This window comes from Spermophilus citellus, assembly GCF_964194105.1.
Source record: "Spermophilus citellus genome assembly, chromosome: 19".
In the NCBI taxonomy this organism is placed as follows: domain Eukaryota; kingdom Metazoa; phylum Chordata; class Mammalia; order Rodentia; family Sciuridae; genus Spermophilus; species Spermophilus citellus.
The window spans coordinates 16,565,544-16,589,765 of NC_138201.1; the positions used below are offsets into that span (position 1 = coordinate 16,565,544).

Here is a 24,222-nt window from a genome sequence, read left to right on the forward strand (position 1 = left end):
TGCGCCCAACATACAGATTGAAAGCAAATATTATCAAGCATGCTCACAGCTCTCCTCCTGCTTTTCTTGGTTATCATCGCTACTTCCAACAGAGATGGACATCTTGACTCTCATATGACTCTGATCTTTCAGATGATTTTGATCTTTCCATAAATGAATTTGTATAGGATGTGCTCCTTGGTCTGCCTTTGTTTGTAGAGACCTTTTTCATTATCATTCTTATCATAGTAGTATTGTTCTTTCTGCTTTCCATCAACTGGAATCTTTTATTGGGGAGCGAGGGGCAGAGGACAGGAAAGTGGAGGAAAGGAAGGGAGGGAAGGAGAGGGAGAAAGGGTAGGGGAAGGGAGAAAGGAAGAGAAGGCAGACAGGCAGGCAGGTAAGCTCATTGTCTTCCTGGCTCTTGGGGTGATGGCTGAGTTCTTCAAGATCAGATCCTTCCTCTGGTTCTTTTTTAAATTTGTTTTTTTTTTTTTTTTTAGTTGTAGATGGACACAATATCTTTATTTTGTTTGTTTATTTTTATGTGGTGCTGAGGATAAAACCCAGTGTCTCACATGTGCGAGGTAAGCTCCCTACTGCTGAAACACAACCGCAGCCTTCCTCTGGTTCTTTGTGGGAGGCACACAGTTTAGGAGTTGTAAAACCTACAGGCCACTTCTGATATCTCCAGTAAGTTGGTTTGCAGGGTATTGTGCCATCCTGCGGGCAACACAAGTTCACAGCCTACAGGCCTGCTGATACTTTGACTGGCTATCATTAGAGCATTTTAAAAACAAAGTGACACCATAGTAGTCATCCAGACATCAAAGTCCTGCTTTTAAGCCACTTGTAGACCACACAGTTCAGTTTTTGTCTTTGAGTGGAGTGTACTGCTAGTTCTAAAGTACTGATTTTTAAAAAACCACTCTGAGGATATATGCCCTTCCTTTGGGGTTGTATTCACCAGCTCTGAGTTCTCTTGAGCTCTTGAATGATTCTATCTGTTAGCTTCAGAAAAGTAGAATGAAGCCCAAACTAGGGCAGAACCCTGGGAGGGCTCTGGCCTGGGAAATCTTGGACTACAGTTCATTTGGCTTGTCTGCTGTGCTCTGTAAATCCTTGATTTTAGTTTTAATCAGGTCTGTTATACTGTGCTCAGAAATGCTTGTCTCAGTGAGCCTAGGGATATGAATAGACTGACTGTGGGGGAGGATATTCATAGAGAAGCAGGAAGATCATATTTCCTGAGATGTAGCTCAGGAAAAGGAGTCCCTTCCCGCCTGGGTATATACCCCTCAGCTTGATGGCCATGGCAGTGACAGGAGAAATGGGTAGTCCATATGTTTCACTGTGTTGGCTGTTAAGGTTTGTGACCTGGTCATCCTGTCAGTCTAGCCAATCATGCCAACAGATGGCTCCCAGACATCCAGGGCCATGCACCATTAGGGTCAGAGAAGTTATGTAGGCGACATAAGATCCCCCAGTATTTGATTGCATTCACTCTTGGAGTCATCTAAGGTGGAAGATGTTCCCCAAGCCATTTGGATGTGGTGGGATCTTGTTTCATCTGGGAGGCTCCTGAATGTAAGGCAGCATCTGGGCAGAAGTTCTTGATGGAGTCTGGATTTCAACTTCCTGAGGCCCTAGAAGAGAAGGGATTTACCTTTCCCTGGAGGATAAATCACAGATAATATCATCCAATTCAAAAGCATCTCAGGTTGCATCTCTTGTCCCAGGAGTTGGGCCTCACTTTATCCGTGGAAGGATATCACTTTGCTTTATGGATGTTGCTTTATGGACAATACTGTATTGTTTGGGAGGTCCCATGGGGTGGTAGCCTAAAGGCTTTATGATCTTACAGATCTCATTAGAATCTACTTTGCTTCTTAATTTCATATTTATTCTTCCATTTATGACCTCATTTCTCAAAAGACTTGAGGCAGCTCTTGCTGCTTGTCACCATGTGACCTTGGGTAGATTATTTATCCTCTCTGAACCTCACTTTTCTTCCTTTTCTTTCTCTTTACTTTCTTTTCTCTGTTTTCAGTACTAGTGACTGAACCCAGGGTGCTCTACCACTGAGCAACATTCCAGCCCTTTTTATTTTGAGTTACATGGACTGCCTTGAACTTGTGACCCCTCTGCCTCAAACTTGTGACCCCTCTGCCTCAGCTTCCCGAGTAGCTGGGATTATAGGCATACACAATGGCACCCAGCTTGAACCTCATGCTTATATCTGTAAAATGGAGATAATAACATAATAAGCTCCTAGAATGCATGTATGTATTCAATTATATTTTCTAGGCACTAGCATAGTTCTGGGCACATAAGAGACATTTGGAAATGTTGGTTTTTATCATTTTTCTTTCAGTTTTTATTGAAATGGAAGCATTTGTCTCCTAAACAGGAAATTAGGAAGAACCCATGAAACTCTGGAAGCGATGAATGAACTGAGAATAGCTGGAGGATTAGCCCCATTTGCACTAGTTTTCTAAGGATGACCCTGGCTCATTCCCAGCTTGGTTCTGCCCCTCCCTGGCTCTGGTTCAAGGAGAGATGGAAACTGTTATCTGAAACAAAGGCCTCTGGTGTGGTGTGTGTGCTGGGGCTTTTGCAATTGCTAAACTCTCTATTTTGGCTTTGAATTTGATTAAGACTCTTTTTAACATCCAAGATTGATCTGAAGTTTGGAGCTTGTTTTTATTTATGCAAACTCCAAGCTGTTGGCAGGCCTGCTGCTGTGAAGTGAAAGCAGTAGGGTCCAGTTGTTGCTGAGATGGTAATTTCTCAGAATGGTCAGGCATTTTGGGGTGTTGAATCTCAGCTTCTCATGGAGGCAAGGCAAGGTAGGTTTGGTGCTGAAGCCAATTTTACTGGTTAGGTAAAAACCTTGACTAGTGGGTGGCCCAGAAATGAAGGGCCCATTTTTATTCCTCATCTTTTTTTTTTTTTTTTTTTGTACTAGGGACTGAACTCAGGGGTGGGCACTCGACCACTGAGCCACATCCCCAGCCCTATTTTGTATTTTATTTAGACACAGGGTCTCACTGAGTTGCTTAGTGCCTCGCTTTTGCTGAAGTTGGCTTTGAACTCGCCATCCTCCTTTGAACTCGCCTCAACCTTCCAACCTGCTGGGATTACAGACATGCACCGAGCCTGGCCTGATATTTGTATTTTATATCCAACTGGGGCAAAGTTGACCTAAGAGAATGTATTCACCTGATAGGGGATAGGTCCTCTAGGTGTTCAATTTTTGTTTTAGTTCTTTAAGTTCTTCTGGCCTTCTGTCTGTCTCTCCTTTCCATTTTACCTCCTCTTTGCATTTCAGCTTTTCTCCCCCAGGCTTTAGAGCCAGAAAGAACAGAATTCAGATTCCTGATTTTACCACTTGGTAGTTGTGAAACCTGGGGCAAGCCATGTCCCTTCCTGGGTCCTGACTTCCTTATCTGGATTGAAGGTCACAGGTTGGTAGCAAGCCAAAATGAGATGCAATGTGTGAAGACAGCCAGGAGCACTAGACAGCAGCTTGATGCTCAGCACCTGTGAGTGCTCTGCCCTCCCCCGGCCATCAAGTTCTGCCCTAATCCAGGACAGGCCTTCCTGCATGGCTTCTAAAGTGAGGGGGGGCACAGTTAAGTGCAAGGGAAAGAGGAGAGGAGGAAGAGCGTTAGAGGAGACAGAGGAGAGAAGGGCAGAGGTGAGGGGTGCTCAGTGAGGCTGAGGAACTGAAAGGCCAATGCACCCATGATTTGGAGAGTTGGGGGAAACTAGGGGAGAAAGCAGGGGGTGCACAAGCTATTTAAAAGTTTGGACCTTCAGCTCAGAGGAAGGTTTGGCATGATGTGATAAGATCTGGCTGCTGCATGGAGAATAGACTGCAGGAGACATAAGTGATTCTGGAATCATTTAAGTTTAAATTAGAAGACAGCCTGATCCAGGGGTTCCCTTACCTGGAGCCAATTCAAAGTACACATTTCCCAGTCACCCCAGAACCACTGAGTGAAAAACTTTAGGAATTCTAGTCATTGGAGAACCGCTGCTAGGGCCTGAGAAAAAGGCTTCTTGGTGGCATCCGCAGGACAATGTGCCTAAATCCTGAAGGTAGCACAGACCATCTCCTCCTCTTGGAGCTAACCTTTGGATTTTGTGCTCCTGCCTATGCTAGTTGTATTTCCAGCATCCCATCCCCACCCCAGCCCACACAGGTATTACTACTTGGGCTCCTTGCTACATAGAAGTACACAGGTGTGCCTCATGAAGTCCTGCCTGATCAACACCTCACGGGCATTTAACTGAGTACAGCTGGGCAGCCTGCCCAGGACCCCTTTAAAAACCTTGTGCTGGGCCTTTTTGCCTTCTGTGTGACCCCATCCCAGCCCAGGTATTACTACCTGGGTGCCTTGCTACATAGAGGTGCACAGGTGTGCCTCATGAAGTCCTGCCTGATCAATGCCTCACGGGCGTTCAACTGAGTACAGCTGGGCAGCTTGCCCAGGACCCCTTTAAAAGCCTTGTGCTGGGCCGTTTTGTCTCCTGTGTTCTGCCTTTTCTCCCACTCATGCTGAGCATCCTGTCTTACGAGCCCTGGAAGTCAAGCTCAGGTATGACACGGTGCCTCTAGTTCATAACAGGGATTCAACTCTGGCTGCTTTGCTCCTTTAGAGCCTTGGGCGATGAGTGGGCTGAGAGCCAAGTGAGCACTGGTAACTGTTTCTTCTAGGCCCTGTCGTTTCCAGCTGGATTTTTGGAAGGGGCGGTTTGATTCATTTTTTGTTTTTATTCAGGTAGTAGCAAAGATGCACAGATTATAGAACTACTTTAGATTGAAACATTGTTTTTTTCTGAGCTGGGGGTGTATAGGTTGGTGATAAAGTACTTGCTCAGCATATAAAAGGGTCTGGGTTCAAGCCCCAACACCCAAATAAAAGTTTTTCTTCTTAGAATGCTACTTGAGATACTAATGTTGGTGATTATTTGCAAGAAGAGGTATGAGGGAGGGTAGGAGGGACTTTTCATTTTGTACCTTTGTGTACTATTTTGAAAAAATCAAGATCATAAACTGTTCTCTAACATTTCCTTTTTCAAAACAACATATACAGTGTGTGTACATTATGGTTAAATGTTGATTGGGTGTGTATACTCATACACTGCCACCACAAAAGATGTGGGGGACGTTTTTGTCACCCCAAAATTTCCTTTGTACCTCTTCTCATTTCATATTCCCACCCTCAGTCCCAGGCAACTACTGATCCTATTTCTATATGGGCTGTTTTCATTTCTTCTTTACATTATTTTATTACATAAAAGCATAATCTAAATTTTAGAAAGTAAGTTGTGCAGGGAGACAGACAAGGTTTGACCCCTCACTAGGGCTGTGGGAGTGAAACTGATAGTCCTCCCTCGCCATAGGGAAAGGGGAGAATGGAAGGGGGTGCTGTTTAAGAGGAAGTTGAATGTTTAACTTTGTAAACACTGCAAAATGGAAGTAAATGCACCATGGGAGTGTGGGGTTTTTTTCCTCTTGTTTTTCTGTCATGTGCTTATTGTTTTCATAGGAAGAGTTACTTAAAAAAAAAAAACAAAAACCTTTTTTCCTTTAAGGAGAGATTGACAGCAAATATGGAATATGAGTTGAGTAAGCTTTGTACAGTCCTCAGAATCAGAGAATTTACTTTGAGCAGTATCAGGCTTTGGTTCCTATGTGGATGGAGAGGTAACTTAGAAATCACAATATAAAAGCTGTTTGGTGTAAATTTAGTACAAGCTAAACAAGGTGGAACAGTGATGCTGTTTTTAGAAAACTGGAAGGAATTTGAGGCTTGACGAAGGCCTGCATTCATTTTTCTGACAGCTTATGTCAGCGGTAGCAAAGCCCAAGAAGTATAAGGAAGGTAACAAGATAGGAATCACTTGGGACTCTTAGACATAGGTTCTTAGACCTTCTCTCAGACCTTTTGAGTCAAATTTCAGGGATTTTCCTGATGAGACAAGTTTGAAAAAACACCAAATAATCATATTCTTTCACATACTTTGTATGCTGCTAAGTACAAAGGTCATTGTGAATTTTTCCCCATCCAAACTAAGAACAAACCTTTGTGTCCACACATACGCACATATGCACACACACTGGGGCTTGAACTTGCTAAGCAGGTACTCTACCACTGAGCTACACTCCCCAGCATGGGAGAATTCTTTTAATTTTTTTGATTGTACCCAGCCCCTCCAAATAGGTCTGAATATATTCATTAGGACTTTTGCATAGGGAACCTGGATTTTTACATTGCTTTGGGAACCTGTGTACATCTTAAGTGAGGTGCTAAAATTTTAAGTAGCAACGTCTGCTCTTTAAATTTGTATACATTTCTTCTAAGACTGAGGGAATGCACAGCACATTGTGGAGACACCACATTTATAATACTAGGGATATAAAAGCATAAATGACTGGGAAGGGTTTCAAATGGCCTGGAAAATGTGACTCATGGTAAGTTAGAATTTTTCTTGTGGTTTATTTGGGATGTGTTTTCTCTGTATAATTCAGATATGAGTAATTTTGCAGGCTTCCACTTGTTATGCTCATTCATTCATTTCATAATTTATTGAGTAAATCTCATGAGCAAATCCCTGTGTTACGTGAGTAAATACAAATAGTTTAACTGGTCTTGTCTTCTAAAAACGAGAAGTTTTTTAAAAAGTACTTAATTATGGCACACTTCATGATTCTAAAATTCACAGGGAAATGCTAAGGACTCAGAATAGTCTAAATAATCTTGAAAAAGGTGAATAAAAGTTGAAGAACTCGGGTTTTCCAGTTTTAGTATAGAGCTACTGTTATCAAGACACTGTAGTACTTGCATATAGATGAATGTGTGTAGATCAGTGAAATAGAATTGACAGTCCAGAAATGAGCACTTAAATTTGTGTCCAACTGATGATGGTTCAGTGAAGAAAGAAGAGTCTTCAACAAATAGTCCTGGGACAACTAAATCATGCAAAAGAATGAATTTAAATCCTTATCTCCTACCCAAATAGAAAAATTAGCTCAAAATAGACCACAGACCTCAATATAAGGGCTAAAATGTAAAACTCCTAAGAGACAGTATCATAAATCTTCATCACCTTGGGTTAGACAATTTTTTTTAAATATCTGACATGAAAAGACTAAGAACAGAATTAAAAAATAGATAAATAGGACTTCACCAAAATAAAGTTTGTTCTTCAAGAACCCCAAAAGACAAACTATAGAAAGGGAGGAAATATTTGTAAATTGTGTATCTAAAAAGTTTGATTCCAGAATATATAAAGAACTTCCAGTTTAACAACAAAAAGGCAGCCCAGTTTAATATTTGGTAAAGGATTTGAATAGACATTTTTCCAAAGAAGGTCTATAAATGGTCAAGAAACTCATGGAAAGATGCTTGACAGTCATAAGAGAAATGCAGATCAGAACCACAGTGAATGAGCTGCCAATCTCACACTCACTGAGATGGTTTTGATGATGAACAAGAATAACAAGTGTTGACAAGGAGCTGGAGAAATTGGAGCCCTCATACCTGTCTACTGGAAACATAATACGGTGTGGTCACTCCAGAGATGGTTTGGCAGTGCTTCTTTGAGATGTCAATCATAGAATTACCACGTTACCTTGTAACTGCACTCTAAGGGATAATATGCCCAAGAGAAATAGCCGTCTACTGATGAGTAGGTAAATGTGGCATGTCCAAAAATTAGGTATTATTTAGCAATAAAAAGAAATACTGATGTGGATAAAAACCTTATGTTAAGCAAAAGAAGGCAGTTGTATATGGCTCCACTTATATGGCATATACAGAAGAGGCAAATCAATAGAAATAGAAGGTAGATTAGTGTTTCCCAGGGTTTGAAAAAGGAAGAATGGAGACTAATTTCTTTCCGGTCCTGGATTTCTTTTTGGAGTGATGAAAAATGTCTAGAAATTAGATAGTGGTGCTGGTTGTACAACCAAAATTATAAACACTGAGTTTATACTTTAAAAGCTGAATGGGGGCTGGGACTGTAGCTCAGTGGCAAAATGCTTGCCTAGCATGTATGAGGCACTGGGTTCTATTCTCGGCACCACATAAAAATAAATAAAAGCATTCTGTCCATTTACAACCACAAAATTTTTTTAAAAAAATGGTTTGCATGTGAATTATATTTCAATATACCTTTTATTAATTTTTCAAAAAGTCTAATTCATTTGATATTGGGGGTATAAAGACCAAAAGATGGATTTCAGAGGGTGGAGATGTTATTTCTAGGTTGAATGGCAGGTGGATGGAGGATTGATTAAAGAGGTGTCTGGGCTGAGTGACTTTTCATGAAGGTGAGGACTTAGATACATGTGTCTTAGCAAAAGGAAGAATTCTGAGTCATTGAATTCAGCCTGGGGCAAGACCAGGAGATGACAGAAGTTTTGGGGAGGGAAGTTGTAGTTCAGGTTAACAGTTGGATCAGACTGTGAAAACACTCTGTCCAAGATACAATTGGGAAGACAAGTTGGGTCCAGATCCCTGGGGTGGGGGATGCTGAAATGCCAGTGTGGGGAATGCCCTGCTTTATTTGGTTTGCTGTAAGTGGCTGATAAAAAGTGGCAGGCCTCAGAGCTTTGTGTTAGGAAAATGAATTGATGACATAACTTGACATTAAGTAGAAGGGAGAGGGCCCACCCTAGGAGGTACCTGTTCGGAGTCGGTTGCAGTGGGTATGAGAAGGGTTTCCTCTGAGACTATCTAAAACTGGAAGAGCTTTGATTATGTTCTGGGGCTTCGGGTATCAACTTAGTGAACTTGTAAATCCTCACCAGCATTATTCTACTTCATTTCCTGGGAAAATGAATCACTGTTTCCTGTCAAAGAGCTGTCTGGGTGCTGAACAATGGTGTGTTCAACAATGGTGTGGCCTTGCTCAGCCAGTTCAGCCTTTTTTTTTTTCCTTCTGTTCCTCACCACCTGTGTTTTTGTTGTTCTTTCCTTCTTTTCTTTGCCTCTCCTCCTTTCAGCTCCTAATCAGATCTACCCTCTCCCTTGCTTTTGCTTTATTCCCCATCTCTAATCATAAGACATTTTAGCAGAGAAAGTTAACCAATATTCTTTCTGCAACATAAGAAAAGCTTAATAAAATCTAGATGGGGAGTACTAGCATTACTATAAAACATGGAGGTTTGGGCTGTTGGTCAGTGGTAGAGTGCTTGCCTAGCATGCACAAAGCCTTGAGTTCTATCCCCAGCACTGGAGGAGTGGGGGGGGGGTGTGGAAAAAGGAGACATGATGTGTAGGCCATTTAAAATAATATTTTAGTAGAAAATATGCTAAATATGATAGTTTTTAAAAAGAATTTAGTATAAAAGTTACTTGGTCAAACAGGTAACTTCCAGAGCTCCTAAAGATCTCAGCATTACCATCTGTCACTTGCCATTAAAACCCCCCTCTGCCATTTTGATGTCACCTGTTTTCATATCCTGAATAGCACACTCATGACCCCAGTGGTGCCTTAGGTACTAGATTATGAAACAGCTGCCACTTTGCTGAGATGTGGGGAATAAAAGATAGTCACATTTTCAAAGGTTGTCAGTGAGGCTGTCTTTACCTCCGTTGCCTAACTTCTCATTTCCACCCACTCTTTCACTCTTTTTTTAAAAATATCATTTAGTGTGGTGGTTTTTTTTTTTTTTTTTTTTTTTTTTTTAAATGTGACGCTGGGAATCAAATCCAATGCCTCTCATGTGCTAGGCAAGCACTTTACCCCTGAGTGACAACCCTAGCCCCACTCCTTCACTCATGAGCTGGGATTATAGTGAGATCACATATATTGATAAGGACATTTGGAAATTTGCTGTAGGCATTTCCTTCACAGATTTTCTAAATACAGGTTTACATATTCTCTTATGTCACTTGTTGCAGTATGGGCTCAAAGATGAAGTTATCCAAACTGGGAATGAAGCCTGAAAAAAGTTTTTTTTTTTTTTTTTTAATTTGGGGGATGAGTATCAGTACAAGAAACAAAAATCATGAAGAGATCTAATATTACAGACAAAAGCTGTGGTCTGGGGCTGGGGCTGGGGCTCAGTGGTAGAGCATTTGCCTAGCATTTGTGAGGCACTGAGTTCGATCCTCAGCACCACATAAAAAGAAATAAAGTTATTTAAAAAAAAAACCTTTAAAAAAGAGAAATTGGCAGGGTTTTTTGTTTGTTTGTTTGTTTGTTTTTTTAATTAATCTAATCTAAGAGGAAGGCGGCCTCCAGAGGAAGCCGGCGTACAGCCCATCCAGAGGCCCCAGCCTGGGCCAGATGTTTATACTTTTATCTCACTTACTTGAGTAATGTGCTTCACCCTTCTGAGTCCAAGTTCAGCCAACTTAAAATGGGATAGTCAGGAAGGTCATTTAAAGTAACCTAGGACAAGATTTGTATTGTCTGGCTCATTACAAATATTGAGTCCTGTGGAGACATTAAAAGATTTGCTGCTCTTGTTTTTAGTAATAGTATGTTAGTAATGCACACAACAGATTGAAATTTTCTCTTTGGCATGAGTACAGTTCTAGAGTTGTTATGTCCCAAGCATAAATGACCTCGGTCATAGTTGGTAGGACCTAGTTACACTCAAATGTGCACACGTTGCAGGTAGAAGTTCACACTCAAGGTGGCGCTGTTGCCCAGCAATTGCTGCAGTTTAAAAAAATTTTTTTTTTCTTAGTTAGACCCAATACCTTTATTTTATTTATTTATTTTTATGTGGTGCTGAGGATCTAACCCAGGGCCTCACGTGTGCTAGATGAGTGCTCTACCACTGAGCCACAACCCCAGCCTCCAGTTTTACATTTTGTTTCTCTGTTCCATAACAAGCAGAAAACCTGGATTCGAGTTTAGAACCATCTCTGCTTTCTATAGTCAGCCCCCAGGCCATCTGTCCTTGTGTGGCCCCTCCAATATAGTATTGTGGATATGTGCCTTATTCTGTGGTCTCTATAACAAGAGAGTCCAATCAGAGTCACTGAGGCAACTTATTTTGTGATTCTGGGGATGAAACCCAGAACCTGGTACATGTTGGGCATGTGCTCTACCACTGAGTTACACCCCCAGTCCCTTCCTGTTACATTTTTGAAGGTATTCATTAAAACAATACTTTAGGTATTACAGCTTGCTTTTCATATTTTGGAGTCAATTTGCTTTTAGGTCACAAATATGTGAAAAGCTTGTAGGCCCTGGTTCCTAATGTAATGAAGGTCTCAATGTATTTCTTCCCCAGACTCATTTACAATACAGGGGAATTTCTGTCAGGACCACCGTAATAACACTTCCTCCTCCTTGCCAGACACTAGCTGCACATTTTCATAGATGTGATCATTCCATGCTTGATATGAATTGTTCTGTTTTGTTTGTTTTTAGATCCGGGGATTTCTGTCACGGTTTGATAATGTCCTTCCTGTCAGCCTGGCGTTTGACAAATGTACAGCTTGTTCTTACAAAGTAAGTCATTTTTTGCATTCAAGGGACTTGTTTTTTAAAGTGAACCCATCAGCATTAAATGCCCTTGGCATTACCAGGCGGGGCCACTGAAAAGAACTTATGTGGGGGAGAAGAAGTTCAGGAATCACTTTCTCCTTGTTTTCATTTATCAGTATTTATTCTCACAAAGAAACCAGCCCGAGAAAATTTTACTGATAGTGTAGAGAGAAAGAATGAGTTAAGAAATTTTAGCTCTGTATCCACACTAGCATCATGGCCATTTTGGCTAGAACTTAAACTTTACTGGTCTCTGTTCTTCTCCAGAGGGTTTCCCTCCTTGGATGAACCCTCAACGATTTTTTCGATTTTTTTGCGTTCCTCAGAAGATGGGGGATTCCAGGCAGTCCTGGATGCATGTCTTTTGGAGATCCACATAATGACAAAGAAAAAGTAAACAGATTAGGGGCCTGGGTAGAGAGCCAATAAAAGAGCCCCTTTGGCTTTGATCTTTGCAGCAGCTCTAAAAATAGATCTGATCTTCTGTCCTTGTAATGGGAAACGGCTGATAGATCTCAAAACTATGGTGATGGCATCTCATTTTTTTAATAGGCTTTGAGATACTGTCTGAGTTATTCTTATATGTATACTGTATGTGACAGCTGATTTCCTTTTTTGGGTGTTCCTTTAAGTCTTCTGACACCCAGTGATTTAAAACTCCCAGTCCTTGATAAGTAAAAGTTTTCAAGTTGAAGTGCAATGCAAAATAGCGGGGGGCGGGGGAGTGTACTTAACTCCAACCAGCCATAGCCTCTTGCTTACAAATTGGGATTTTTCTGCTGTGTACCCTACATGCAAAAGTGTGGAGGGAATTAAATTCCAGAGAAATTGTCTCCTCTTGAACTAACAAGCTTCTATCGGAAACTTTATATAGGTCATATCTAATGAGAAGCACTGCACTGACCAGTCTCTCTTAAAAATTGAACTTAGAGGGACTGGGATTGTGGGTCAGTGGTAGAGTGCTTGTGTAGCATGCATGAGGCACTGGGTTCAATCCTCAGAACCACATAAATGTAAAATAAAGATATTGTGTCCACCTAAAAAATATTTGAAAAAAAAAAGATTGAACTTAGATTTGACAAAGCATGTGATAAATTTGGTTAAATCTAGGTGCTCGAGAGTAATTTTTTTTCTTCAGAAGTAAACTAAGCACATTTTATTGTTACGCATCCCAGGTGCCCATGCTGGGAATTAAAGCTTATTATTTGTCAGTGATTTTTGAGCTCATTCTTTCTATAGTTCCTTAAGATATCTTACATCTACTCAAGTCTAGTCCTCAGGATCTCCACATGTACTTCTGTCTTCAGAAACTCATTTTAGGATTATATGTTCTTTAGTGGAGTGTATTTTTTTTTCTTTGTGTGGCTGAGCTAATTGGTCTCAAAATAACTTGGCAGTATTAATTTTCACATTGAAATCATTTGGCACAGGTGCCACAAGCTTTCCTCTGGTTTTATGTAGGTCCAGCTAGCGAGTGAAATAAAGATAATTGGGTTCAGTAAGTGAAATGCAAACACTCATTCTTTGTTGTTCCATTTCTAATTAAATTAGCCTGCAAGATACTGTTTATAGAAGAATCACAAGCATGCCAGCTAACTGGGGCCTCTGATATTTTTTAAAAGAGAATAGGTTTGCATCTTTCTTTCACACTTATTGGAAGCATTAAATTAAATATAGGTATCATTTTTTTGTCAGCAGAATTATTTCCTCTTGGCGGTCATTCTGAGAGTCCTGCTTTACATAAACATGCTAGACGATTTAATACAAACTGACTTGGATTTTAACAGCTGCACTATTCCCATAGAGATCACTTTTCATGTGGTCTGGGTATTAAATTTCTTTTGTGCTGAAAAGGTTGCTTCATTGGTGCCTGTATTTCCTTACAGTAGAAACATGGTGTTCACTTACTTGGCCCCCTTCGTTATGCGCTTAGGGGGGACGTCATTGTCTATTATTTTCTAACCCAACATTAATACTTTGAAATGACAAATCCAATTATGTTTCCATCTCTGTGCATGTGATTTTCCCCCCCTTAATGAATAGTTATCATGTACTTTTTATACTGAGCCCTATCATAGTTGTTACTGCTTCAAACAGATTCTCTGGGGCTAAAAATGACTTTTAAAAATTTCTCTATTGACATTCATGAAATAATTTTCCCCTTTGATAGTTTTCAGTGTTTTGTACCCCTGCTTCCCTAGGATCAAGGCCGTACTTGTCTTGTCTTAGCCACAAATGCAAATTTAAAAATTGGGGAGGTGTAGGACAAGTTTTGCTGAGAAATAATGCTCTTATTCATTACTGTGTTTATTAAAAATAATAATAAAGTAGTATAGATCATTTTACATTTGCCCATGGTAAAAGAATAGAGTTTTTTGCTTCTCTGTCAGGAAAGGCTGAATTGTCTACCCACAGACCATTTCTTACCCTACTGGATCTTAGCCTGGCATAGAGCCCAGTAAATTGTTCCATTTTACAGAAAAAAAAAAATACCAAAGAATCCCAGAGGGAGGTGGGTGGTAAGGAGTTGCTTTCATTTCAATTTCTTGTTTATTATCTTACAAAAGTTCCTAAAATCATGGCATCTGTCGCTGGAAAAAAAATGAAACATTATTTGAAGCTTATGTATTTTAATTCTAGAAAGAAATTGAGAGCCAACAAGAATGTTGTGAAGTTCCTACCAGAGAGAGAAGTGTAATTTTGAAACTAGTATTCCTGAAAGAATATTAGAGTTAGAATGCATTGAGTTAGTTTATTATTAGTCTTTCACTATATCTATCTTTCTATCTGTCTATATATATATAAAATTAGGATTTTTTTGTAATTTAATTTTGACATAATTTTAAACTTAAAAGTTGTAAGAAGGGATTGGGAATGTAGCTCAGTAGTAGAGTGCTCACCTAGCATGTGTGAGGCACTGGGTTTTATCCTCAGCACCACATTTCTTAAAAAAATAAGTTAATAAAGATATTGTATCCATTTACAACTAAAAAAAAAATCTTTTTGGGGGGAAAGAAAGTTGCAAGAATTGTTCAGGGAGCTCTCTACAGCTCTTTACCCAGATCCTATAATTGTTTCGATTTGCCCCGTGACTCGTGTTCTCTCTTCTGGTTTCCTTCTTATCCTGCCCTGCTCTATGGTTTTTTTTTTTTTTTTTCTGGTTTTTTTTTTTTTTTAATTTTGAGAGTAAATTATAACACTATGATCCTTTACAACTGAACACTTCAGTGTACATTTCCTAAGAACAAGGGCATTCTCTTACCTAAACACAATAGACTTATTAAATTGAGGCAATTTAATGTTTGCATATTAATACTATTGTCTAATGGATAGTCCATTTCAGATGTTATTTGTACCCATAATGTTCTTTGTAGGTTGTTGATTTTTTTTGTTTCTCCTAGACAAAGATCTAATTCAGGATCAAACGTTGCATTTTAGTTGTGATGTCTCTTTGGCATTCCTCAATCTGGAAATGTTCCTTAGCCTTTCCTTGTCTGTCTTAACCTCAGCCTTTTGACATGTGGCCAGTTATTTTTTAGAATTTCCCTCAATTTGGGTTTGTCTAATGTTTCCTTCTGATTAGATTCAGGTCATGAATTTTTGGCAGGAAAACCAAAGGGGGGGGGGGCAATGTATCCTGTGTCGGGAGGCACATGATGTATTTTATTCCCTTTGGTGACATTAATTTCCCCCTTTCCATATTTGTAACTACCTTTCCCAACAGAAAGAAACCTGGCTCCCATTATCCTGAATGTATACTCACATGCTGAAGTCTAGAAAACACAAAATATAGTTTGAAAATTTTTACCCCTACTACAGAAAATGAACCTAGTAACTCGAGTTCAGTGTTTTGATGTAATTATTTTTTCTAGGTGAAATTCATAGGGAAATGAATAAATCTTAGGGACATAATTCTATAAATTTTGACAAATTTATATTAGTATGCCTGTGTAACCCATACTCCTCTAATCAAAATGTAGAACACTGCTGTCGCTCCAGAGTATTTCCCAGTCATTCCCAGGGAGGAGAGAGTGTGTTAAATGCTGTTATTGTTCTTTTTCTATGAGGCATAGAGCTAGGCTTTTTCTGGTGTTTTATGTAACAAGAGCCTTGTTTCTGAGATGTAGAAGTTGACCAAAAGCTTCTGTCTGCAGAGTCAGGAGCAGGGCTGTGTCTGAGGAGACTGTATGTAGAGTGTTCACTCTTTTTGCACACTTCTGTCACCCACAACATTTGTGGCATTGCAGAGATGGCCTCTTCTGAAGAAGCAGGCCCCAGCTGGGCATGGTGGCACACGCCTATAATCCCAGCGGATCAGGAGGCTGAGAGTTCAAAGCCAGTTTCAGCAAAAGCAAGGCGCTAAGCAACTCGGTGAGACTGGTGTCTCTAAATAAATACAAAGAGGGGCTGGGGATGTGGCTCAGTGGTCAAGTGCCCCTGAGTTCAATCCCTGGTACCCCCGCCCAAAAAATGGGGGGGGGGTAGCAGGCCCCAGGCTTGGTTTTCATACCATCTGGGGACCTGCCTGCTGCACAGATGTAGCTTGATGTGCCCAGAAACCTGATCTGGAGATTTTAAACCTGATCTGGTGATTAGCTGCCCTAATACTGTACTCATTCTGGTGTTGACTATGCGACGGGATCTTCTGTTGATAGGTTATGATTCACCTTCTGAGAATGACTTGTTATTAGCGTTTTGTGTGCATCTGGGCTTTGTGTCCTGAGGAGTGATAGAGGGCAGAGTAGAATGAGAAACATCAACTGGCATCATCAGATGATAAATTGCATTTTCTTTTTGCCTGTATGGTAGCCAGCCTCCCCATTTATTTTATGATATCATCCTACCTTTTTTCTATCATATTTTCTTGTGACTTCAAAAGAATGAAAGACCAAAACTAAACTTGGCTGTTTAAACTTTCTTTTAGAACAATCTCTGTCCCAGAGCAACCTGTCACCCCAGAGTTCTGCAAATACATCATGATAGGATAGAGAGGAAAATTGTAGATTTGGAAGGAAGAGTAAAAGTCTTAATATGTGTTCGTTATCAGACATTTGTTATCCAACTGGGTTTGAGTCTCTGATATGTGCCAGAGATAGATTTGAAATGTAAAGGCCCATGTGTTGAAGGCTTGAGATGCAGTTTGGTGCTGTTGAAAGGTAGTAGAACCTTTAAAAATTTATATATATTGTATCTGTATACAATTTTAGGTGGAGCCTAGTGGAAGGAAGTTAGATAGTTGGGGGCATGCCTTTAGAAGGGATATTGGAACCCTGTCTTGTCCTCTTCCTCTTTTGCTTCTAGCCATGAGAGCAGTTTTGCTCTACCATACACTCTTGCCATAATGTATTGCCTTACCACAGACCCAAAAGCAGTGAATCAACTGAACATGGGCTGAAAGTTTTAAAGCTGTAAGCCAAAATAAACCATTCCTCTTTGTAAGTTGGTTATCTCAAGTGTTTGGTTACAGTGATAGACCGCTGACTAACACTCATCAAAATAGTCACTGTCTTGAGAAATGCTATTTTCAGGATGAGTTAGAGCTATCAACCAATAATGATCTCTTTCACATTGTGACATGCTTGACAGTCAAGGTCCACTCTCTAGTAATAGTTAGTTTTGTAAATGGGGAAGGCAAGGGAAGGCTCTACAGAGAGTGACTTCTGAGTTGCATTTAAAGTGGAAGTAGGAATTTCTAAAAAGGAATTCCAGGCAAAAGGAATTCCAGGCAGCGTGGATGGCATGTATAATAGTCAGAGGCAAGTAAATGTTAACATTTATGAAACTGTTCAGTACAGCAGTTGTGACTATGCTTGGGGCACCCACTTGCCTTCAGATTTTCCTTTTGTCTTGCAAGTACTGTCTCAGTTTCAGCTTTTCTCAAGTTGGAATCTGGTGTATTTTGTCTGACACTTGAGGCTGCTATTTTGAATTTTACAATTTCAAATAAAACTCTTTCTCACCTAGCACCATGCTGAGGGGTTTTCCCAGCCTGAGGACTCCAACAGCTGCAGCAGGGTGGTGTGGAGGGCAGGAAGTCAGGGGATTTCCAGGGCCCTGGCCCCGGTCCCTCCCCTGGCCCATTTAGTGACCTCAAGCAAGGTGCCCCCTGTCTCTGCCTGCCTCCATTTCTTCCTTTGTTCAGTGAGTCAATCGTATGAGAAAAGCTCTGGATCTCTGCTGATACTCTGAAGTTATTAGCTTTTATACTTTATATTTCCATTGTTATTGTTTCATAAGCAATCCTGGGCAAGTGCTCTATCACTATACTGCACCCCAGCATTCACATACACACACACACACACACACACACACACACACACACAAACACATACACACACTCCCCTCCCTTTCCCCCTCCCCCCCACCATCCTTTTCTTTTTTTGCAATGCTGGGAATCAAACCCATGACCTTGTATATAAGCACATGTTTTGTCACTAAGCAATACCCCAACCCCGGTTTTTGTGTGTGTGTGTTGTGGAGGTGGAGGGTACTGGGAATTGAACCCAGGGTTTTGCTTATGGCAAACTACATTTCCAGTGATCCCTTTTAATTGCAGAAAAATAAGAAAATATATTTAAGAAGAAGGAAGAGAATCAACCATAAACCAACCCCTCAGATCACTGCTAACCATGGGTTTCTATCCTTCTTGACTTTTCAGAAAACACATATGTCCGTAGGTATATGTGGATAGTGTTTCTTCTCAAACATTCCTATTACAAGGTTGAAACAAGCTTCAGGTAGGGGGATTTATGGCGCTGTGTCAAGCACACTCCCTGCTTCTCAGATTTGATAGGGTTTTAAATCTCAATCATTTACAAGGACTGGCCAGAGCCCAATCGGAAGAGCTCTCCAAAGCTTGTGCCAGGAATTTTTGCATACAGCTTTGCAGTGGCAAGTATTACTCAAATCTGGGCTGCTGCCAGATTTTTCTTGTCCTTTCCAAAAGGGACATAAATATGATTTGGAAAATGATGAGTAACCCCAGGTTCTCTTTTCCTATCTCCTTTACCCATTGAGGCCTCGAGCCTTCTATTTTAATGTGTGATGGATTCTATATGTATGGTTGTGTGGTGTAAACTGTATCCCACATCTTGTCCTTAGCAACTAGTGTTTCTCCGATCTCTAGAAGCTTGGTTCCCCAAAGGAGCTGGAACATGCAGCTAGAGCCAGCAGGAGTATTTAGCTACAAGTCCTATCCTCAGCACTCTTGGCTCTTTACCTCCTTGAAAATCCTTGGACATTTCTCCCTTTGCTTCAATTTCCTCATCCAGAGAGCAGGGGAAAATATTTTCTGTTTCCCAGAGAAATTGCAATGGCTGACGTATATCCAGTTCCCTGTGGCCAAGTACCAAGGCCTTTGCCCACTCTTGGGACCAGTGTTGACCAGAAATAAGAAAACAAAAGACCCCTGTGGTCGCATGAAGCCTCCCTGCCTGTGTGGAGACTGTCTCTGGCTCACTTTGTCTACAGAAAGGTACAGTGAGAGGTACTGAATCGGGGATTTGAAAGTCAAGGTTGTCCTGGCTTTAAAAAGCTTCAGACAACTTTAGTTTGTGTCCTTTGATGCCCAGACCTTTTCCATGACTCCTGAGGCTTTAGCCATGCTCATCAGATCTGACCTGTGGTGCTCTGAGGCCACCTAATCACTGGTTACAGCTTGCACTGCTTTTTTTCTTTCTGTGTCACCTGTGGTCAAAAAAACACACATAGCCTGCTTGTGCACTTTTTTTTCTTATGGGATCCCTTTTACCATTTACACCAGAAAGTTTAGGACTGTGTTCACTTTAGATGGTTTTACTAATTGCTTGGCCTGAGAGTAGCCTTCAGGATATTGAAAAATTAGGTTCCTTTTAATTAGGAATTTATCTCATTCACTTTAACCCCCACCCCAAGGACATCTCTTTGTGTCATGGACCTTGTTAGTATTAATGAAAGCATTTTCCCTTGAAAAGTGCAAAGTCTCATACAGTTTCACAATTTCAGTGACTCGATGAAGTCCTCAAAGCATGCCTTTGGATCCCAGTAAAGCGCCCCTGGTCTCTGAGGTTTTCTTAGGTAGCATTCCCATACTTTCCTGGACAGGACACTAGGATATCGATGCCCCACCATAACTCTCTTTATGGCTTTGGAAAGTCATGATCTCTCTTTGGGGACTCATTTTAACTGTAGAAAATCAATATGTACAGATTGATCTACCCCTGGTTTTTGTTTTGGGATTCTGAGGTGGTAGTGTCTCTTGATCAGCTATTTCTTTAGATATAGCTTCAGCAAACAGGGGCACAGAAGATAATAACCCTGCTCTCAGTTCTAAGGACTCATCCTCCATCCAGTAGAGGGGTGCATTGACTTGGCTCCTGATTGGCAGAGAACACCAAAAATCATTTGTTCATGTTCCTTATTTGTGTATTATATTTGTCTTCTTTCCCCTCTACTCTCAGTAGACTTTGAAGGGAAGGAGAGAGGAACACTTATAAAGTGCTCTGCAGCCATTAAAATGAGGGATACAGCAGCTTGAACTGGGAAAGCTTCTATGTATTTTCATGTATACAGGCTGCATATATTTACATATTAAACTATTTAAATGGAATGTTTACACCACCCAAATATGTATTTACATGAGTTTCTTTTAAAGACTATTGTCATAACAATTCATCTAAATAATTTCACGATATTTTTGGATGACATTACAGTGAATGAGACAGCTTCTAAAGTTTCTAGCGATACCCTCTTGGAAGAGATAGTGAAACTACGTACAAAACAATGGTAGGGGGCTGGGGTTGTGGCTCAGTGGTAGAGCGCTCGCCTAGCATGCATGAGGCACTGGGTTCTATCCTTAGCACCACATAAATATAAATGTATTGTGTCCACCTAAAACTAAAAAAACTAAATAAATATTTAATAAAACCAATGGTATAATTCAGGTATGTGAAGTTATTTGAACATCTTTACCCAAGGGTTGTACCTTGATTGGAGAGAGTAACTGTTTTCCTGGAAAATGAAAAGAACTGATAAAGTATGTTTTGGGTGGTGAGAAAAGTTAATGATTTGGTAAATGAATGAACAGCACAAAGGAAGAAAATCAGCTAGCCTGTGTTCTCTAGGGGCTCATGGCCTGGTAGAATGGTGACGCAGTGTGGCAGGTGGCCTGTGCCTATTGGCATGAAGGTGCCATTTAGCACGAAACCATATGCAGTAGCTGACACTGAATACTGTATTTCAGTGTTCTGAATGTTTTTCAGCCGAGTTTCTTTCTAGCTTTTACTATCTCCTTGGCTTTGGTTGCTGCTCTTGATGATTTGTTGCTGTGTTGGAAGATCAGTTCCAGAGTAGATTAAAATAAGAATCTTTGGGATTCATCAAAGATGACTTAACATTGTATGAAAGGACACGTTCTGGCAGTGAACCCTTTGGAGGATTTTGCTTACTTTCCTGCAGGATTTCTGAATGTCCCCATTTTATTTTTGCTAAAAGGCCTTCCAATATCCTGTCCAGATATTTCTGCAAGTACATACTACCATGGACTTCTTGCCATAGAAGATGGGAAAGACTTATTTGTGAACATCCTAATCCTGAAGTTACTGTCTTTATAACTTATTTATGTAACTTTTTATATGATGGTAGTGATAAATTCTAGAGTATCTGGCCTTTCCTAGTTTTAAGTAATCCTTTCATCAAGAAAGTTACGTTAATGTTTTTACCTTGAATAAAAGGCTGCATGTTTCTCTTTTCCGGAATACCTGATGACTGGTAAAAACTCTGGAACATCTAAGTTTGCATTCACCAGACAAAAACTGGGAAGTCTCTCCCATGTGGCCTTTAAAGAGTTGCACATGTGCCAAATGTGAATAGTCGGTGGGCAAAGAGGCATGAACCAGTGTTGCACATGGGAGGCCTCATCTTGAGAGAGTACAAGAGTATGGTAAGCAGTGTTTAGGGGCATCATAATTGCAGTTGCTGTTCCATCTCCCACAAGGACAACCTTGGAGGATATGTTGAAGAGTCATGCCACTCTATAGCCAGAACTTATCAGTCAGCCTAGCTCCAGACAACATCAGGTGTCTTTCCAGTCAGCTCTGGGTTCACCGGAGCATTTCAGTATATTTAAGAAGTTTCCTGTCACTCCAACTTGGGGTACAAATCTAGGCAAGAGGACATTTTTGTGCTAGTTACAAAGACACAAGAGAAACATTTGGTTTTCCTCTCGATTCTGAGAATCCGTTTATGTCTGCTATTTAATGAAGGACCTTGAAGGGAGAGGGTCACAAAAGTGGGGGTTAGGTAAGAGATGGTTACTGTTGCATTAAAACCTCTCATATACCCCAACTTGAGCCCAAGCTCAACAATGCTCTATTCTAACAGAAGACCATAGCAAAACCTGTAAAATTATTAATATGCTCATATACAGACTTCATTATTAGTTGATCTGATTGATTTCAATCATAGCATAAGTAGATTTTTAAAAGTAAAAATGACTTACTCATAGAATAATAGCTATGCATAAGAAAACAAAAGCAAATGCAGATTTCCCAGCTGTATTGGAGGAATGAGTTTCATAATATCTGCTGCTGTCTGCCGAATTGCTCCCTGCTTTCTATTATGGAGCATGTTCCAGTAGGCACTGAAAGTGGACCTGGAAAACAAGGCCCACGTCATCCTGTTGTACTCTCTGCAAAAGAAGCGCAATCCCAGGACCCCCTGGGGGAGGCTGTGCGCATGCCTCTGTTGGTCTGTGCCAGCTCAAAGCTGTTGACAAGTTCCTGGGCAATTGTTTCTGCTCTCTCAGTATGTTCCTCTTATTAGCTTTGGCAGTGGTGAATTCTTAACCTCTGGGGGTGGATTTGTGTTTTTTTTTTTTTTGTTGTTGTTTGTTTGTTTTTTTGGAATAGTAATTTGAAACTATATTGTAAATAAAGGGAACGTGCCATCTGCAAGTAAGAATATTTTAAAGAACTTCAAGCCTTAAGATGCCACATGATTCCGAATAAGTGAGAGCATTAATAGAAGGGAATTGAAAGTATCCTCGTCTTTTGAGCTAAGAGCTAATGGGACATTTTTTAAAAATACTTTTTAGTTATAGGTGGACACAGTATCTTTATTTTATTTTTATGTGGTGCTGAGGATCGAACCCAGTACCTCATGCATGCTAGGTAAGTGTGCTACCTCTGAGCCACAACCCCAGCCCAAGCGGGACATTTTGATAGACTGTCAGCCCTCTGTAGATCCATCAGCTCTACGTCCACAGATCAAACATATTTGGAAAATATTGCATCTGTACTGACCATGAGGACTTCTTCCCTGGGCATTATTTTCTCAAGAATGTATTAAAACAGCTACTTATATAGCATTTACATTATATTAGGTATTGTGTGTTATCTGGAGATCATTTAAAGTCTTCAGGAGGATGTGCATAGGTGATACGCAAATACTACCCCATCTTATATAGGGGACTTGAGCATTTGTAGAGTCTGTTATCCCAGGGTAGGTGGGTGTGGGGATCCTGGAGTCAGCCGGCCAGAATCTGCTGTAGTTGGTGCAGTGTCCCCTAATTCTGACTTTGGAGAAGTAGCTCAAACTTTCTGAGCCTCAGGTACAAAAGAGTTAAACTGCCTTTCTCCTGGCCACAAAGATTTAATAGCAGCCTGTATGCCTGGCATCATGCAGTTGGCCCTGAGTTCCCATTGCTCATTTGTATGAGCAGAGATCAAGTGTCAATCTATTTCCTGTCATGAATATATCCGTTTTGTTATTTACAGTATTAAAAAAACTTGCTATCATGGATACATTCGTTTTTTTTTTTTTTTCCCACTTACAGTATGAAAAAACTTGGTATCTTTAGAAGGTAACAAAAAAGGATGAGCCGTTCCCTTAAAAAGGGGGCCCCCAGAGGTGAGCAAACATTAATGTAGTGTTAGTCTTTTTCTTTCTCCTTTTCTTGTTCCTCTAGGAGTTTAATTAACCAAGATGAAGCAAAGCTTTAACATTTCTCAGTGTGTATTGGGGGAGGATGAATCCCCTTCTCAGGGATTTGGTATCCGTGGCCAATGTCAGGTCCACAGCCTCAGATGAGCCAGCCTAAACCTTGAGGGAGGCTTCTTCCCACTGACTTCAGTATTTCTCTGTGCTCTTAGGCAGGGACAGAAGAGACCCAAGAAGGCAGTTCCTGAAACTGGGCTGGGCCCAGCACCGGGCTTGCTGCCACCAGTGCTGTTGTCCACGTCCCTTTCCCACACTCCTCCTTGGAAGCCTTTCTCCAGCTCAAACCTCCTGCTCTTTTCTTACTGCAGCTATAAATGGGGTGGAGGCCAGTGCAACATGAGCAGGGAGGATTAGCTGCCTTGGTTTTCTCTTTTCAAGTGTGGCATCATTTCTCTGTTCCTTTGGCATCATTTTTTTTTTATTTTTTTTTTTTTTGAAAGAGAGTGAGAGAGAGAATTTTTTTTTATATTTATTTATTTTTTTTAGTTATTGGCGGACACACATCTTTGTATGTGGTGCTGAGGATCGAACCCGGGCCACATGCATGCCAGGCGAGCGCACTACCGCTTGATCCACATCTCCAGCCCACCTTTGGCATCATTTGATGCATGCTTTCCCAGTGGCCCTTTCTAGTTTCCTGTGAAACAGCTAGCAAGAGAGCTTCCCAGTCTATCATAGACCGGGAGGCCCAGAAATTACATGGAAGTTCAGGATTTCCAACTTCCAGCCCCACTTACCTACCAT

General features: G+C 40.7%; 1 protein-coding gene across 2 annotated transcripts in view; it reads left to right on the forward strand.

The window, feature by feature from the left end:
- The window catches only part of ATG7 (autophagy related 7), a 247,491-nt gene that overhangs the window by 87,743 nt on the left and 135,526 nt on the right, over positions 1–24,222 (forward strand). For both annotated transcript variants that reach the window (XM_081276205.1, XM_081276206.1), the window contains exon 17: positions 11,386–11,466. In XM_081276205.1, coding sequence (XP_081132331.1) covers positions 11,386–11,466 — 81 coding nt within the window. The remainder of the gene's footprint in view (positions 1–11,385; positions 11,467–24,222) is intronic.